The sequence below is a fragment of the Ptychodera flava genome, chromosome 2 (assembly GCF_041260155.1).
Source record: "Ptychodera flava strain L36383 chromosome 2, AS_Pfla_20210202, whole genome shotgun sequence".
Classification (NCBI taxonomy): domain Eukaryota; kingdom Metazoa; phylum Hemichordata; class Enteropneusta; family Ptychoderidae; genus Ptychodera; species Ptychodera flava.
The window spans coordinates 10,121,510-10,139,514 of record NC_091929.1 but is presented as its reverse complement, the minus strand read 5'-3'; the positions used below and the strand labels follow the sequence as shown (position 1 = coordinate 10,139,514).

The window sequence follows — 18,005 nt, the reverse complement described above, 5'->3', positions numbered from 1 at the left end:
ATATTATCAACTTTGTAGGCCCATAGCACAGTTCAGGAAAAACTGATCAACATCGGTAACTTGGCAAGACTGGAGAATGCTTACTAGCCAACTTTTAGCTGTAGTATGATTCAACAGTAACTTAGGGGGTATATTTGTATGACAGGCACCCTCAGACTAACACTGATTTCTGCAATAGAGAGATTCTAGCCCAATGTTCTGAGAACTCATTAATATTGATTGTCCTCTAGTAACTTACGGACAATTTGATTGTAACAATTTTGAATTTAGTACCTACTATACACATGTACAAGTACAGGGTGCCCTATATCACAGTGCCTTCATGTGCCAAAGTTAATCTCTTTATCTTCCAGAAAGACTAAACCTGTATACTAAGTGAGCGATTCCCATACTTTCCTAAAAAACATACGAAATGGCCTAAAAAACTGACTCCCTAGATCAATAGAAAAATGCAATCACAGTGTTATGTTGTCCTGAAATTTTACAAAACATGGTAACATTATTATTAACTGCTTTTGGCTTTGGCTTTGGCTTTTGCCCTTGGTCTAAATCCTTTCTTCTTTTTATCTTCGTTTGAAGGCAGCGGTTTTTCATAAGTGTCCCTAGGCCAGTGGACATAGTAAGAAAACACCCAGGGCCGTGTCATGCCCTGCGTTTGCCGGACATTGTTGAGATGGTCCATGTGTTCAAGATTGTGTTCCCGTCTCTGCAGCAGTGCCGCCCGTCGCTTTTCGACTTCCTGTCGAACTTTTTCTCTTGCCTCCATTTCTATGCGCTGAATCTGTAAGAATCGTTAAAGAAGAAATGTTGACATCGTGGCATCTGTTGCCTATGATTTTTGTCACATCTGTTACTTTGATCAACATTTTTCACCAAATACACTTATTTTTATAGCTTTTGTCTCTGCTGACACAGTTTGAGGAGAAAATGAAACTGAATATTTCCAGAAAACTCTACAACAAATGCCGTCATAAAGAGAAGTAAAGCTATCATAAATCAATAATCAATGGCGCTGATCACAAATGACATCATTTTTTCTCTCATTAATATGCATAAATAAATATTTGTCTGCATTTTCCGCAAAAACATTGGAAATACAGCCTGCTAGTACTACAATGGGTACTTAAAGTCACACTAATTCATATGAATTTATGGCTCAGACTACAAGCTGCAACAACAACTGTGCATACAACAACACAATATGTCCAAATTTAAGGCAGGGTTGTCCAAAGTCGTGCGCTTGCAGCTATATTTAGTAACAAACCTGAAATCGCGATCAACGCTATTATGGAGATTTGGTGCTTGGTAGGTAGAGACCATTTCATTTTGGGATTTTTTTCAAATTCACACATTTAATCATCTATCTGCACATCTAATTTCATGCAAACTTTTATCATAAGATATTTTTTCAGGCTTTCTCTTTAGTAGACTGTCACAGTTCTCACTGGCTTATATTATGAGCCCTTTTTCCTGGTACCCTCAATGACAGAGCCAAGTGAACAGAGGCTATGAACTGGTGTGGTGGTGATCACTAGTTTACACAAGCTTGTAGCGTTGCTTTGATAGCCTTAGTTGTTTGTCAGCAATTAAAACAGGCTCATTAAGTAAGCCTGAGAGTATGGTGAGAGAGTCTAGTTCTCTGTGTTTTATTTGTCAGCATTGGATCAAAAACTTGTCCTGTGAATTTCACCTCTTGTAGCCTTTGCTTTTCTTCTTCAAATCTGCGCCTGTCTTCAAGTTCTTTCCTAAGTCGGCGCTCTTCTTCCTCTTGTTGTCGAAGGATCTCTTCTTGTCTGAAGAGAAAACATATTGAAAGCAAAATGTCAGTCTTCACTGATACTGGTTAATTAAAGGAATATGGAGACACTGTCCTTGATCAATGGAGGCCCATTTACCATTGCACTGTTGTAGTATGAGTGCTTTGTCGGAGTCAGGCATAATTTCCTGGTCATTTTTTGCATGCCTATGTTTATCCTAGATCATACCAAGACAAGAAAACCTCCCTTATCAAGTTTTTGAGAACTATCGGCAGCAAATCAAGATTATTTCTTGTGATAAACTGATCGCTTCATAAGTCCGAGGTCCTTGTCAATCATTAGCTTACGTAGTACGCTTATGTCAACAAACAACCAGACTGCTTGTAACACTACGAGGGCATTCGCAAGGTACACCAGTTGCTAGGCCAGCCAGTAACTGCTACCAAGAAAAACTAAGTGACTGAGGGCCTGTCTACCTGTATGATAGAATTATACGCCCTTGGCATTGACCATTTATCATTGAAGCAATGCTGTTATGATACATAGATGCTCTGAATTCATAGGCTTGACTTTGAACTTGACATGACATACGTACCTTCTCATTTCTTCTTCTATTCTTTCTCTTTCAGCTTGTTCCAGAGCTTGCCGCCGTCTCTCCTCAGCTTCAAGACGATCCCTGATGAGTCTTGCCATGGCCTCCTCTTCAGCCTGTCATCAACATTAAAGTGTGTACATTAACCTAGAATGCGCCTCAGGGACACATGTTCCGACCTCAAACTTTTACAATATTCTTTTGGCCTACCATATGTGGGAGCTCATTTTGAAGCTTACTGAGTAAATACAACTTTCAGCAGTTTAGTTTCGTGAAAATCGGTCATAATTTCGTCACAATTTTGTTCTTGATGTTGAAAGAGAATGGTTTAAAGTTTACATGATAGAAGTTTGAGCAAAAGTGTAAATCTTTCTATTTTTGAGGCGCGAACTAACTTAGGTTTCTGAAAACACAATTGGACTCCTCAGAAATATGTAATATTATATAGGGCTCAGCCCTTGGTGTCGCGCCAGGGTTAAGATGGCAATGTATTGTATTGATTCATGATAACTGTAATTGTTACTTCATAAACGTTTATATGCCACCTATGCCCAGTTTCCCTCTGATGAAAGACAGTTCACGTACACACGACGTCAAACCCTGCACCGGCTGCAGCAGGGCAGGTATAGATTTTCTGTAGCGTGTAAAAATTTTGGACAAAAATTGGCAATTTCTACAATGATAACAGCCTATTGCGATAAACAAGGGAACGTATTATGCAATCATTATCATTGCAATGGTAACCGCACTGCCCCACTTCCACTTGCAAGCTGAAAACTATAGCGTTCCGTCTAATAAACTTGCAATTTTGAATCTAATTATTGACACAGGGGGCGCTCTTCTATAATTCAATCCAGCATTCTTTGCGTATGCCCCGTTCATGTGCACGGACAGTTTTCTCCGTTTATCTATATCAACGATACTTTGTATCAGCGACAAGGTGTATAATAACATTTACTGGCTAATAACAGAGGTATTTTATAAAAGGCATGTTATATCATAGTAATTTGTTTCTATTGTTTATTTACGAGTACTCAAAAAAAAAAACATGGCGGCGCCCAACTGAGAAACAAGGGTACACTTCCGTTACTCGCATAGTATATTGGATAAGCGCATGCGTAGTCTAGTACGAGCCGCTGGCGCGGACTACTAAATGGATAAATTTTAAATCAGAGTAAGCTAGCCGGTGTTTGTTCGCTACCCTTGTGCACATCATGAAATCACTGTAAACAGCAATCACAACTATTAAAGGGAGACTGTTGTCAGAATTCTGCTCAATGGTTGCCAGGGACCCCTACGACTGATGTAAACACTGACGATTGATGAAAGTTAGAACATGTTTGTTAACAATGAATATCGTAAAATTTAAATGTTGCAGTTATGTTTGTGTGATGCATCTAGATATCATGCATGAAATACATTGTTCATAAACAAAAAGTTTGCACATGTGCAGTTCCGAGGACAGCCTCCCTTTAATCTTGTGATCATAGCACAATAATCAACTCACTTGTCTTTCAAGTTCTCTAATCTTCTCCTCTTCCTCTTCCATTCTCTTTCTCTCCTCCTCTTCCAGTCTCTGTCTCTCTTCCTCCTCCAGCCTCTGCTGCTCCTCACGCTCCCATTCCTGCTCCTCCTCCTTCTCTCTCATCTTCCGCCTCTCTCCCGCCGATGCCAGCCTTTCCAGCATCTCTTTCTCTCTCTTCCTGGCATCCTCCTCCTGAAAAGTGAGGAAAGATGGAATGTCAGAACAAAGACAAATCCTTTGTTCAATTTGAGAGTGATGATATACCTCAACAGATCAAGTATGTACTACAGTTCACAACTTACTGAGTCTTATTCTAAATTTATAATGCAACAGCTCAGTTAAAATGATATTTGGGCTTTTCACTGTAAAACATTGGTTGAAAAAGCTGTATCTAGTCTAGGTACATTATTTACACTGAGAATTCAAAACGATTTTGCAGATAAGGTGAAAGAAAATGTTCCATAGCTTTTATTTTCTGAAAAAAATTTACGCAATGAGCAAACCCTCTAGAGTTAACACAGGGATGACAGCCTGGTATCACAATTTGCATGGTGTGCCAAAATTTTTATTCTTGATTTTGAAAGAGAATGGTTGAAAGCTGCCCTGTGGAAAGTTTGAACAAAAGTCTAAGTCTTTCAGTTTCGAGACCTGAACTACCCTAATAAAATAAAAAATGTTCAACTATTTCATACCATTCTCCTCCTTTCTTCTCTCTGTGCCTCTCTTTCTTGCTTTCTCCTCTCCATCTCAGCTTTTCTCTTTGCATCACGTTCTTCTCTGGCTTTCTTCCTTGCGTCTTGTAACATCTGTCTTGCCTCCTCCTCAGCCTGTCTGGCTTCCTCCGCCTCCATGGCTGCGTCATGAGCGGCCTCTTCAGCCATCTTATAACACATGCAAATAAGAAATTATCAGTCTCCGCCATATTTCATAAAAAAAAGTAATGTATCTTTGTAACAAAGCACTGGGTTCACCTAAATATACTTCTTCAGGGGTAACTTACTGGACAGAGTAGCTTACATTTTATTTATTCTTTCTATTTCATCAGCAAGTTGTCATGAATCAGGCAAAAGTAATTAAACTTTTTGTTTTGTGTTCCTGTTTCTGAAAATGTTTATGAAAATAAATAAAAAGTATATTTGAAAAGGGCTTTGCCATGTAGCCTTTATGCCAACAAATCTTTTGTTTCCTCATTTTGTAAAGTGTACTTAAAACACCTGTGTGCTTGCAGAATGTCACATATTGTAATGTAAATTTTTGAGTGAAAAAGAAGTATCTGCTTTGATTCTTGAATGGGCATTCACATTATATGGAAACAAAAATATAAAACTTGTTTGTAAAACTTTGTGTTTGTGTTTATGAACCACTCACCTGCTTACCTCAAAATTTTGAATGGACTCAAAACAAAGAATTTAATTACTCTGGTCTTATCCTTCTTTACTGTTATTGTACAGAAATGCTTGTCAATATGTTACTAGTATTACTGTTCTGAGGTGAATGTCATCTTATTTTTAATCACCAGACAATTATTTCATCACAACATGATGCATTTCATATCAATGCAGTTTTTACAGTCTTTGTAACAGTCACCTTATTGTAGTGCACAGTGTTCTCCCTGAATAAGGTAAGCCCTCTTGTAAGTTCCGAGCGCCCTCTTGCCAGAAATGAAAAAGATTTATTTTTTTGAAAAACAAAACAATAAAATGTACGGGAAAAAAAAGCTGACAGTGATTTACAATCAAAATGCAAGCGTGAGCGTCGATCCTGCAGGCTGCAAATGTAATTCTCATCGATCTTGCAAATCTCGCCAGTTTGTGATGTCATCCGAGACCACCACTCCATGTGCAACTCATTGATGGCAGCCATACTTGCATGGCACAGGCCGTACGTTAGCCACGGTCCCTCCATGGGGACGGTGCATTAGGTAACCGACTTTAGCTGAGTAAACATGCCAAGGAACTTGAGGGTAACCAAGGACAGCAGAATACTCTGAAGTTTTTATAGGAGGTTAGAATTTCGCTTGTGTATTCCTTCCCAAAGCAAAACGACCTATTGTTAGACTCGATCGGACGTGTACGTGTATCAGGCTGAGAACACGTAAGCTTAAGTGGTATGGTGATAATTTTGACATCGATGAATAAATGTATGTCTGTCGTTATGTTTTCGTTTTCAAAAAATGTAATCTTCATTGAAATCAGTGAACTGGAATAAAAGTTATGGAACACTGTCTCAGATTTCTTTTCCTTTGAGTTTTTTACACGAGAAAAATCTGAAAAAATACTCTCCAAGTGCCACCAAATAACACCGTTTTAATCTCTGTTTTTCAAAAGCTCCGACGGCAGGAGGGGGACACTCCCCTCCTGACCTCCTCCCGAGACCGCTCACGCAGTCGCTTGTGGTGCTTCCACCACGTCTTCGCCCTCTTGTAAAAAAATCCTGGGGAGAACACTGGTGCATGTCAAAAAAATATCACCACGTTCTCAAAACAATTTTCTGTAAATTCTCTAATCAGTCACTGACTCTACTTACCATTTTCCTACGTTTTTGTAATTCTATTTCCCTCCTTTTCTCTTCTTCTTTCTGCTTTTTCTTCTCAGCAAGTTCCCGACGCTCCTCCTCTCGTCTCTGGAAACAAAAATATTTCAAAGATTACGTTGAATTGCAATGTTTTATAAGGGCTGTAACATGGCTTGTTCTCTACATGCACCAGCCCTCAGATGTCACCAGAAAAACAAAAGACATCCAACAAACAGCCATAGAGGGCGTCATATTCCTGAGATGCAAGCAACATTTCTGAGTAAATTACTTCAAGCATGAGTTCTCTACATGACAATTCACCACATGGATTGGTGAAAAATTGCCACAATGACTATTTGGTAAAGATTTAATGATATGTACGACATATAACTTTACTGAGTATGTGAATAACTTACTTTGCACAAAATATTCTCACAGTTTTGTGTTTTTTTGTTTCGCTAACTGTCCCCTGAACGTTGGCGATGGACTCACCTTTCTTTCCTGCAGCTTAGCTTCCTTCAAAGCTGCTCTTTCCTTCATGATTTGTTTTTTACTCTTCTTAGTTTCATCTTGTCACCGAATTTCTGTTTGAGTTCAGCTTCGATTGCAGCGTCTTCCTCGTCTGAATTCAAAATAGGGGCTTCCTTCTCATCGTCTTCAGCTTCGTCTAAAAAATTTACGACTTTCTTTGATTAGGATATGTTTACAATCTCACAGCAAACATACAATTGAACAAAAAATATGCCTAGGATTACTTGCATTCATTTGTCATGTGTATCAATTTGTTATTGATTTTTATTCTGTGGATAACAAACGTTAGGTTGATTTGATCAAAATGAATTTCTATAAATTTTCTACTTTTCTGAAGGACGTTTTTGGTTAGGGTAAAAAAATCAACAACTTGAACATAAAAAAAAATCTCACATAGGATTCAATCACATCATGCCCAAATCACTTAGACATGATAAGAACAAAATGCACAAAGACAACAAGAAATGAAACGCTTGCTGAAAACTATTTTGCTGGAGTAGATTTATGATCAACTGTCATAAAACAGTTGTGAAAGATGAACACTCTATGGGCACAAAAAAATGGAAGTACTTTAATAATGTTGATGAAGCAGATTTCATAGCACTTCAATATACTGGCCCAGGGATTTATCAGTGATAACATCTCAAAATAAATCTGATGAGATTATCTAACACTTCCCTGTACAGGGATTTATAGCTGTGAACAACTCAACACAAAAATCTTACAACAACATTACATTGCCATGATGATGTTCAATTATTATCGAAAGAATACTCACTTTGTGGTATGACAGATTCACCGTCACCAGACAGAGTTGTTTCAATGCCGCTGTCTCCCTTTGATGCTACAGAGACTGATTTCCTTGATTTACCGGAGTCTTTTATCGTCGCTGTCTTTTGGCGCCATCTCAGTCAGGTTCTTGGCAGCTAACTGCTTGGCAAGCTTCATGAGAAAATAAAATATTGTATATATGAAGTGGAGGTATTACTTAGTCAGCTAGATTTTGTAATTAGTAGCTTGGGGAAGCGTTTCCCATATATTAGTGTTCTACACCAATTGCTTTTTGTCGACTGAGAAGGATTTTCAGTGTCTGAAACTTTTCTAAAAGAACTGGTCGCATCCAGCAACTTTATATCTCAAAACACAAACAACATGCCTTTCTGACAGTTATATAAAATGAATCTGTTCATTCAATATCCAGACTTCCGTTACCAATAGGGCCAGCAAAAAAAGTGATATTTGAACCCCTAATAAGTATGGATTACTCTTTCAATTAATAACTGCAAACAACAATATCCTCCTGAGCAATAATTTGTGAAAAAAGTGTACAACTCTAGTGTTTTTATGTACATGGTGCTTACCTCTTCCTGCACCATGAGTTCAATTTCTTCCTTTGACGGTCCGTAACTCTCAATACCCAGACTGTCAACAAACTGCATTTTGTTGCCTTTCCTCTTCTTCTCTTTCTTGGCCGGCGCAACCTTCCTACTTTTGGGTTTCTGCTCAATGAAAAATTTGACAGATGTTGCCATGACTGCCCGGACAAACTTACAGAAAAGATATTCTGTGAGAAGAATATCTGGTATAAGTAGGGATTATAACTCCATTGTCTGAGCCATGAGGATTTTCTGGTCTGTTTGAATGTATCTAATGAAACATTGTTTTGTAGTGTTGGATTTAATTCACGTTGACCAGCTCACTTGAAGAATTTGTAACACAATGATTTCATTGATTTTTTATGACCAAACAGCTCATTCCAGTGTAGACTAGAGCAATCTTGGTGATACCATAAGCTTACATATGGCATGTCTGCATAGCTGTGTCCACATAGTAAAGCTATACGCAAAGTTCTAACAACACACACATGCATATGTATTATCAAACATGCAGATCACCCTTTTCATAATTACTGTCAATCCCATAAGTCTTTGATGAAATGGCTGAAACCATTTTACAGAGAGGGGGTACATCACCTTATACATAATGTTAGTTCAAAGTGTAAATGAAATTTGACTCTAGGACAAAGCACGAAATCACTACATGCTCATCAACTTGCTTGAGACGGGCAAAGTTTTTCCTAGCCACGATTTACTTTTACCTGCCCGAAAGAGATATGGAAATAACTTCTAAAATCTAACTGTTGGTTTACTGAGGTCAAAGACATTTCATAATTGGTGTCAAGTATACAAGATGTACTACACATGACACATTTTGCTCAGGCCAGCAAAATTTCAAGTTACCTCCCACATGCCTAGTTGTCCCTTTCGATGAATTTCCTACAATGTATAAGAATCAATCTGGGTGATGTTTAAACTCTTTCATCCTATATTATGGTTAATCCAGTGTTGTTTAAACCGGTGTGCGGGGTATAAAAGGCCCCTAACTTATTGAAAATTCATAATGGCGCTTGAGTGACAACTGGCAATAGCTAGGTAGACCGCTCCGTGAAAATCGGCCTAAACGATTCTCAAACATATATTATTGGCATACCATGAACATAGACTGTTTCATAAACACCTAGGCCATACAGGTATCTGCAAAGTTTCACAAAGTTTTTTAAAACTACGACGATTAGGGGAAAAATCGCTTTCTGAACAAAGGGAATGGCCCTCAGGAGACAGTCGTTCCATGATTCAAACAATTGTCAATCATTCGGTGACGCGCAGAGGCGTAAACTGGTCAAACATTTGCTGCATGACATATTACCATGTAAACAAACTATTGTAAACTTAGACTTATATCAGCGGGCGAAGGATGAAAACTTTGTGTTGCCATCAACTCTTTTGCTAGCGTTTATGGTGCAATGACATCACGAAAGTGAACCATTTTCAGACGTGACTTAGCAAGAGGACTAGTCCGTAAGCTTACCCGTAGTACGATGTTTTCTAGCGAAAAGCGCGTAAGCAGAGTCCGTAGTTTGCACTGAGAATGGCATCGAAAATAACCATCAAAACATGGCGGTAGCCTCCATGATCAATTTAATTATTGTCAGTCGAAGAGATCCACGTTTTTAACTTCCCCCTTCCAAATCTACGGCCGAACTTGACGGTACTGAACAGTTGTTTGGATATATATGCTGGCCCCGAAAACGGCCGTATGTACACGTGTTTTTACACGTGGAAATGACATGTCGTGTTCAGAGGGCTGGTACTAGTAAGGTTTTGACATACCGATTATCCCAGTTACATTTGGACTTCTGTGATGAGAATATAACAAAAATTGTAAGATATTTGAACAGTTGAAACATTCAATCGAAGGTTTCAGTTCAAGATGAGCAAGTAAGCGCCATCACCCAATCTTGTAAACGCTTTAGGATACGCGTGTCTGAGGACAGCTCATTGATTCCGCGCTACATCGTAATAATATTTCGTCAAAAAGCTGGACTTTATTCCTTCAATAACCATGGAGGTAGAAAGAAAGACGGAGAGGAACCCAGTCTGTCATTGATTCCAGTTGAAGGTTAACAAACGTTTCAAGCAAAACTTGCAATTGCTCCGAAAATAAACATAACTCGTGATAATTTTTCGATATCACCCCGCCGCCAAGCAACCGAGCAACTGACCGCGATCGCTATTACAAATATCGTGATACACGAGATTCAAGGAAGTCTCGACCCTTCCGTGAATTTCCTTTATTTTTTGCGATCGGTCATGACGTCGCCGTTTACCTATTTCTACCATTTCCTGACGTGTTCCTTTTCCTTCCTAGTTTTTCTTTCTTTCTTTTTCTTTCGAGTATTGCCATGGCATAACTGAAACGAACCGGAAACGAAGGCTGCAGTGTACGTACCAAGCCTGAGTGTGATTTGAGAGCAAACAGATTACGCAGATAATGCGAACGATCGCAACCGTTGCCAACAGACTCATTATGCAGAACCATGCCCCAAAACGCCCACCAAAACTTGGCACTAATCCTGATCCCGGTCCATTTCGAGCCGGGCTTTAAGTAAAAAATGCACCAATTAGGCTTTAAACTCTCATGGTTTGATCCATTTGTAAAGAAAGAGGGAAGAGCTGGGCTGGGATTGGAACCGTACTTCTCATGATTGAGTCTACGTAAGTTATTAAATTTTGCTGACAGTTTGTTCTCACCTCACTGGAATCATTTTTCTTTGTCACCAGTGACTTCAGCTCACTTAAATCCAACCCTTCCTTCTTTGGTTGTGGCGGCGGTGCTGGTGCAGGCGTTTCTTTCTTGGATGACACGGGTCTCGTTGGGGGCGCTGTTGTCGATGCTCTGGGAGATGGCACAGATATCTTTCTGGCTTGTTTCGGTGGAGTTGGTGTCTTCACCGCCGCTGACTTAGCTGATTCAGCAGAATCTTGTTTCTTATTTACCGTAGTGTCTTGCACATCTTTCAAAGTCTCTGTCTTCTTTGCTGCGGGGGGAGTTGCTGGCTTCTGATTGGCTGGTGATAGTGCTTTCTGATTGGTTGATTTGTCAGCGTCTTTCTGATTGGCAGTTGTCTTCTCCTGTGGAATGACTAACACGTCTTTTGGGACTCCACTTGCTGTAGTAGCAGTCTTTCTTGGAAGTGATGATTTAGTGGGATCCTCTGCCTCCTGGGGTTTTTCTGTTTGGACTAGCAAAACAAATGATATTTATTTATCTTGATACCACTGTTTCTAACTGATTATACATGATGAAATATACATTGCCTCATCATTATATCATCCTGGCCTTGCATGTATGATAAGTTTCAAATCAAGACATAAACAAAGTAATATCACACATCAAACTCACCTGTTGATTTCACTGAATTGACCTCTGACCCTGGAGTGGCTGGTTTCTGGGATTCGGCGGTTGCTGGTCGTATGAGCTCGCCAGACTCTGATGGTTCAACTGTTGATGGTTCTGCTGTGTATTCCGCCATGGTGTCTGCAGCATCTTCTGCCACAGGTTCTGCTTCACTCTGTACAAGACCGGCAGCCTCATCCCCTGTTGTCATGACAACTGCAAAACAATAAAGAAATGTACAATTAGTCTGAGATTTAAAATGATATTTGTGTCTTGTCAGAGATGGACTTATATGAGTAACTGTACTATGTATAACAGTTATAACAGAACTATGATTTGATGCTCAAAGGCCAAATAACTGCAACTTTTGTTATTTTTTTCAGCTTTTCACAGCATGTGGGTATTTCATAAAAGGTGTCTGAAGCAGACCAAGAGGCTGTAGTTCATGAGTACAACAAAAATACTGAAATTATCTGAAGTTATTGTCACTAGCTTGAACATTCTGACTTAGACATATTAATTACGTGGACACTTGATGTAGTTCAATCTCTTAACAATCAGCTTTCAATGAAATCAAGGCAGATGTAAGTCAGTTTCCGCTAATACTAGATAGATCAAACACTATGAGGTACACGTACAGTGAAGAGGTGTTTAAGTTTGTATTGTCTCATACATCACATCAATGCGAAGGTTTGTAAAATGTGCAAATTAATCACAAAATGTGTAAACTTTCATACATTTCATCTGAACTGGTACCAACATGAATGCACACACAATCTCCTTGTTAAATTAACATTCTTTCATATTCTAGCTCCTCTTACTAAAAGGGATTATGCAAATTTCATGCAAGCCCTCACATTTTATGCACTCAGTGTTTACCTTTAAAAATTCTACCTAATACTTTTAATCAATTTTATTGATTTTAATGATATTACTAGTATTCAAATCTTTAGCATTATATTCACACTTGTTTACATATACATCACTCTGATCAGATGGTGTTATTTTATATTGAACACAAGAAGTATGCAGTAAATCATAGATTTCTTAGCACAAAACAGAAAAGCTAACATGGTAGTATCGAAAGGTAACGTTCAACCAGTTCACATTGTTCGCATCTTATTGTGTGTCGTTCATCCTTTTCATATCTTATTTTCTGTGGTTTTACTAAAATTGTGCTATACGATTCTCACAGCCATGTTCATTCATGGTTATTATGTAACCATGATAACTGAGCCATAAAATGCATCCATTGCTAGATGTCATTAGACTAATGATGATATTATTTGATCCTGTGACCAATGAATGATAACGATATGCAAATTAGCCAGCATACACTTCACAGTGGAAAGTTGCTGGATGGATGGGGCAATCATAATTTTATCTGACTCAGTAATTATCTTAAGTGCATGATAATTCTATTAGTGAGATATTTTATTATATCTTATGACTTTTCATCTCTGTAATGAAATATTACAATATAAATTGTCCTCTCTGTTACACAATTTGGATAATCAGCTGAACTGTAAACTTCTTCAAAAATTGCAATTTCACTTTGTTGAATGTTACCTTGATAAGGAGCTTGCAGTGGCTGAGCTGCATTGATGGTTTCTTCAATCCCATCATTCTCTGCTTCACTTCTGACGCTGACACTCTCACTCGCAACCCATGACCTTCCCCGTTCACTTCCAATCCCGCTCTCCGCTTTCACGCTACCGGGCCGGCTATCAGCGGCCATCGGCTCCATGACGCTTCCCGGCCTACTTCCAGGACGACTTCCCACCGACCTCGCCTTCTCACTTCCTGCCACGGATGGTTTCCGTGATGACGCAGCAGACCTGGCCTTCTCACTGGCCGGAGTTGTCGTCAGCCTCTGCTCTTCAAGTTTCTCCAGCTCTGCGGCAGACATTGCTGATAGAGGGCGCTCTTCCTCCACGTTCTGTCCCATCCACTCATCCTCTTCTCCCTCGGTTGCCATGGATACAGGCACAGAGGCAGCTCTGCTGATTCTACCTCCATCAATGAACCCTTCATTGTTTGCTTGTTCAACATCCCCTGAAGCAAATAATGCAATAAAACCATGAAGTACACAGAAGCTTATCACAATCCATTTTCTCACAACTATACCATATACCCAGTCACAGCGATGAGCACCTCATTAATTATTCAGCAAATGTTAGGCTACAGTTTATGAGGGTAAAGTGGAATGAATGACAGCAAAATAACCGCACCTTGATTATCTATTCTTGTGTTACAGGGTTGAAAGATATTTATGTTCAGACAAATTGACCAGTTTGTCTTGAATGAGATTTCCTTATAATCAGGACAGGAGATTTGCCTGAATGTTGTAAATGTATTTTTCAAATGAGGCTAGATGTGAAAATGGTGCTGTGATCAGTAAAAAGTGACCACATTTTCTGTCAGTTTTATATAAGACAATAGATTGGAGAATTACACAACACTGCATTTCCACAGTTATCAGAAATGTTTTCTCATGCTTGTTTTATGCCAGGAAAAAACTAACATTAAACTATAATATAAAATTAATGAAAATTTATCAAAAAGATGAGCAAATTTTGGTCAGTACAATAGTAAATATTTTCCAACCATTTACAGCACACATGTTGTATCTCATTTCACAGCAGAATAGTGGCATGGCCATATTACAGCATGGTTACAGGAAGGCTTGCAATGAAGTCAATTCATTCAGTTAGCAATGCAGTCTGCTATACATGTCACTGGTCATTTTTCACGAAAAGATAAAATTTTAATTCGTAAGCTTCATTCAGAAAAGCAAATATGCCATCTTCATCAATATAATTCACATTGAAATATGTAAATTACATTTTTATTTTGTTGTTCATGTCATTTTGAACACATCTGAAGATTCCTCAGAACTATGAAAGGTCATGACCCATGTAGGTCACTAATTCTACTTTTGATGTTTTAATAACAAAACATGGAAAAAGTGGAATTTCATGGTATAAAATTTCTTGGTAATTGATCATTAGGCTACAACACTTTCCAATACATGTAAATGATGCAACAACTAAACATTACAGACTGTAATTCTTCCAGTGTATAAGAGTTCCAGGGCCATGCAATTTTGATCAATTGATATCTGGGAATTTCATTCTTGGCATCAAATTTACATTTCTAAGACTTAAATTTTCAGAATTTGTACTTAATAAAATCATATAAAGTATGGAAAAAGTAGCTTGCTGCATTGCTACCATCAAAGTATAGTTTCTCCCTCTGCAGTGATTGAATGATGTAAAACACTATATGCCTGTCTTTAACCCTTTTATAACCAATGGTTTAGTATATCCCGACAGTATTCAGTGACAAGATTGAACCATTACACCAGAAAAATAAGGTTATAAGATTAAACAAACTATGTGCCCTTATTAAGTTGTATATTGCAGTAGACTGAAAGATCTGTCACTCGGAGACACTCTCTACACTCCCCTCCTCTTAAAGAGAGAAGGGGGGGGGGGAGCTAGAGAGCGCCCTCGAGTGATGGATCTTTGAGTCTAACAGCAGATATGGGAAAAGTATTGGCTATTTGTTAATTTTGCAAAGCTGAGTGGATGATGTTACATCTTGAAAAGCCATCTTAAGATATCAAGTCCAGTGCATTATTTTATAAACATTAACGCCATAGATTGTTTAGCTGCAGTATGATTTTACAGCAGAGAGATTTAAGTTAGGAGTGCTTGAAGTGATGTAATTTTTCTTTTCACGTTTGTAACGCACCCTTGTCTTCTATACCAGGATCACTCACTGCTGGTAGTGATAATATTTCATTGTGTTCACCCACTGCTGGTACTGATAAAATTTCATTGTGTTCAATTTCATCGAATGCTTCCTTATCGTCAACATCTGCGTCGATGTCAATATTAATATCAATATCAACATCATTATCATCGCATTCAATGATCTGTTTTTCTGAAACCACAGACTGTTCATCAGCTTTGCTGACATTGTCTGAATGCATGGTTTCAATGAGGTCTGTGATTGGTTCAACAGTGTCCTCGGCTATTGCATCCGTATCGAGAGCTGTGATTGGTTCATCTACGAGGTACATGTCTCTGATTGGCTCATCTATAGTACATTAGATGAAATACAACAAAAAGTTTGTAAGACTGTCCTGTAAATCTACAATACCATCATAACAATTTACAATGAGACAAAAAGGTATGTAGGTTCAATGAGAGAAACAAAGATATTTGTGTACTGTAACAGAAAGGAGAGTGTGACAAACAAATAAGTTGGCATAAGGAATTTACCTGTACCTTGGCGAGAGTACCGGTATTTGAATTCTCAAATGTTTACAATTCTAATCTGATCTATCACTTGAAGATAGCTCTCAGAGTAAGAAAAATTTTTAACCATTTTCCATTTTTTGAAAAACAAAAACTTATTTTTTTCCCACAGAGTTAACACAGGGATGGCGGCCATATTTCAAATATCTGTAAATGTTGCAGGGTAATTTGTTTCTCTGATAGCAAACTTTGCATGATGAACTCTGATTATTATCCCTGATTTGGTGAGGTGATAGTTTCATTGCGGAAAGTTTTAACAAAAGTTTAAGTCTTTCACTTTTGATGCACATATTACCTTAAATAGATCAACAATATCACAATAAATACTGCTAAACAGTAAAGGACAACTTTTTGTGCATTTTTCCACGATATAATATACAAGACCTGTACATGAAAGATGCAAGGCACCTTGGTAGATTTTTTCTGAAATTTGACAGAATGTCCATTTACCTATGAAAAGACATTTAATACTACTGATTGATAAATTCCATCTGCTTTGATAAAGTGATCACATGATCAACGTAACGAACAATACATAAACACAACAGACAGAGGTTTTTGGAATACAGTAGGAGTTCAGTGTGAAATGTTTTTTTAAAATATGTACAACATACCTGTTGTTGACTCAAACACTTCCTCACCATTGCCTTGGCCTTGTATTGCACTTCCACTGTCTCCAGTCTCTGACCTTTGACCCACTCCTGACCCTGCTGAGGTCAATGACCTCCTTGACCTAAGAGAGATAAGGTCAGCTGTCTGAGGTCGAGATGTTGAATCAGAGGCACCCATTGGTACATCTATCAAGTCACTTGGGGTGTCCACTCTCTCCCATGGAGTGATTGTCATTGGTAGGTAAGGAGAACCAAATGATCTCCCTAGGTAGTTGGCACTTTTCAATGAGGCAGCTAACTTCATGGCTGACAAGACAGCTCTGTTGGGTTGAAATTATTGAGAAGGAAAGTGAGAGACAGGAATATTGTAAAAGCATTTTCCTTACAGTGATAACACAAAGGATGTACATTATTTTGGAATTTCATTTCAGAAGCAGTAACAAAGTCATTGTTTGTTTTGTGTAGTCTGCGTTGTGAGTGATATCAACTGTATCATCTCAAAGAGAAAAAATCATGAAGTACTTCGGTATACGAATGTGTCAACTGGAAATCTACAAAACCCAATATGGTGAATACCATAGCACTTCTTTCATTTTTAACACACATGAGAGATCACAGATCATCACAAAATGCACTTGCACACTGTCATTCCTTTACCAAGAAAACAAAGACAACTTGGAACTGGGATTAAAAAGTCAATTTGTTGAAATGGTACAGAGATTAAGATACTCAGGTTTTAAACTTTGATTGCTTCATCCACTTACTTGGCTGAGGTAGGCTTTCTTGATTTCTGGACTTTCTGTCGTCCTGACGATGGTCTTGATGATGGCTGTGTGTATGGCTCTGTCAATTGATTGACGTCTGCAGTGATGCGGTAACCATGGCTACTGGCATCGCCTGCATCCATTTTGCGTAGTTCTTCTGTCAGCTCTGCTCTTTCCAACTCAGATGTGACAGATCTTCCCGATGATGGACGGTATCCCATGCCACCTCTGAAAATGAAAGAATTGGAATGTGGTCAGGTATGTACGTATCTTGTATGATATACTGCTATATGTATTGATGTCGGTGCATATATCTATACATGTTTGTGAACATGTGTGATCGTTAAGGGCATGGTGTAGTTTATGACGGTCAGTATTCCATTCAGTAGTCCATTCAGGCAAACATGTAAAAATAAAAGTTTTCGATACATAAAACAGTGTTTTCTCAGCATGTTCACTGAAAGGGGCAATTTCTGCCCAATTCATCAAAATTGGGGCAGACTTGACATTTTTAGGAGCAGAAACAACAGCAAATTCACAGGTTACTACACTGTAAGCTTGGGACACCATCATATGGGCGTATTTGCTTGGTGTGTTTTGTGCACAATTTTCACGCTGTCAGTAACTTTTAAAAGGCAGAAAGTGGTTT

At 38.5% G+C, this 18,005-nt stretch overlaps 2 protein-coding genes across 3 annotated transcripts in view; both read right to left on the bottom strand.

The window, feature by feature from the left end:
• Nucleotides 1-505: 505 nt before the first annotated feature.
• Nucleotides 506-6,928, bottom strand: LOC139124331 (uncharacterized). The gene is made up of 7 exons (XM_070690473.1): nucleotides 6,881-6,928; nucleotides 6,401-6,496; nucleotides 4,567-4,755; nucleotides 3,857-4,066; nucleotides 2,353-2,465; nucleotides 1,691-1,793; nucleotides 506-781 (listed from the first exon to the last, which is right to left on the bottom strand). Exons 1-7 carry the CDS (start codon nucleotides 6,926-6,928, stop codon nucleotides 506-508), a joined length of 1,035 nt encoding a protein of 344 aa, XP_070546574.1.
• The window catches only part of LOC139114095 (microtubule-associated protein futsch-like), a 29,446-nt gene continuing 18,325 nt past the window's right edge, over nucleotides 6,885-18,005 (bottom strand). The window contains exons 4-12 of one of the 2 annotated variants that reach the window (XM_070675618.1): nucleotides 17,357-17,584; nucleotides 16,596-16,912; nucleotides 15,413-15,760; nucleotides 13,226-13,711; nucleotides 11,663-11,872; nucleotides 11,011-11,501; nucleotides 8,281-8,418; nucleotides 7,698-7,861; nucleotides 6,885-7,055 (exon numbers count right to left, since the gene is read on the bottom strand). In XM_070675618.1, the coding sequence (XP_070531719.1) occupies nucleotides 7,787-7,861; nucleotides 8,281-8,418; nucleotides 11,011-11,501; nucleotides 11,663-11,872; nucleotides 13,226-13,711; nucleotides 15,413-15,760; nucleotides 16,596-16,912; nucleotides 17,357-17,584 (2,293 nt within the window). In that variant the 3' untranslated portion in view covers nucleotides 6,885-7,055; nucleotides 7,698-7,786. The remainder of the gene's footprint in view (nucleotides 7,056-7,697; nucleotides 7,862-8,280; nucleotides 8,419-11,010; nucleotides 11,502-11,662; nucleotides 11,873-13,225; nucleotides 13,712-15,412; nucleotides 15,761-16,595; nucleotides 16,913-17,356; nucleotides 17,585-18,005) is intronic. The other variant, XM_070675626.1, reaches the window with a different exon arrangement.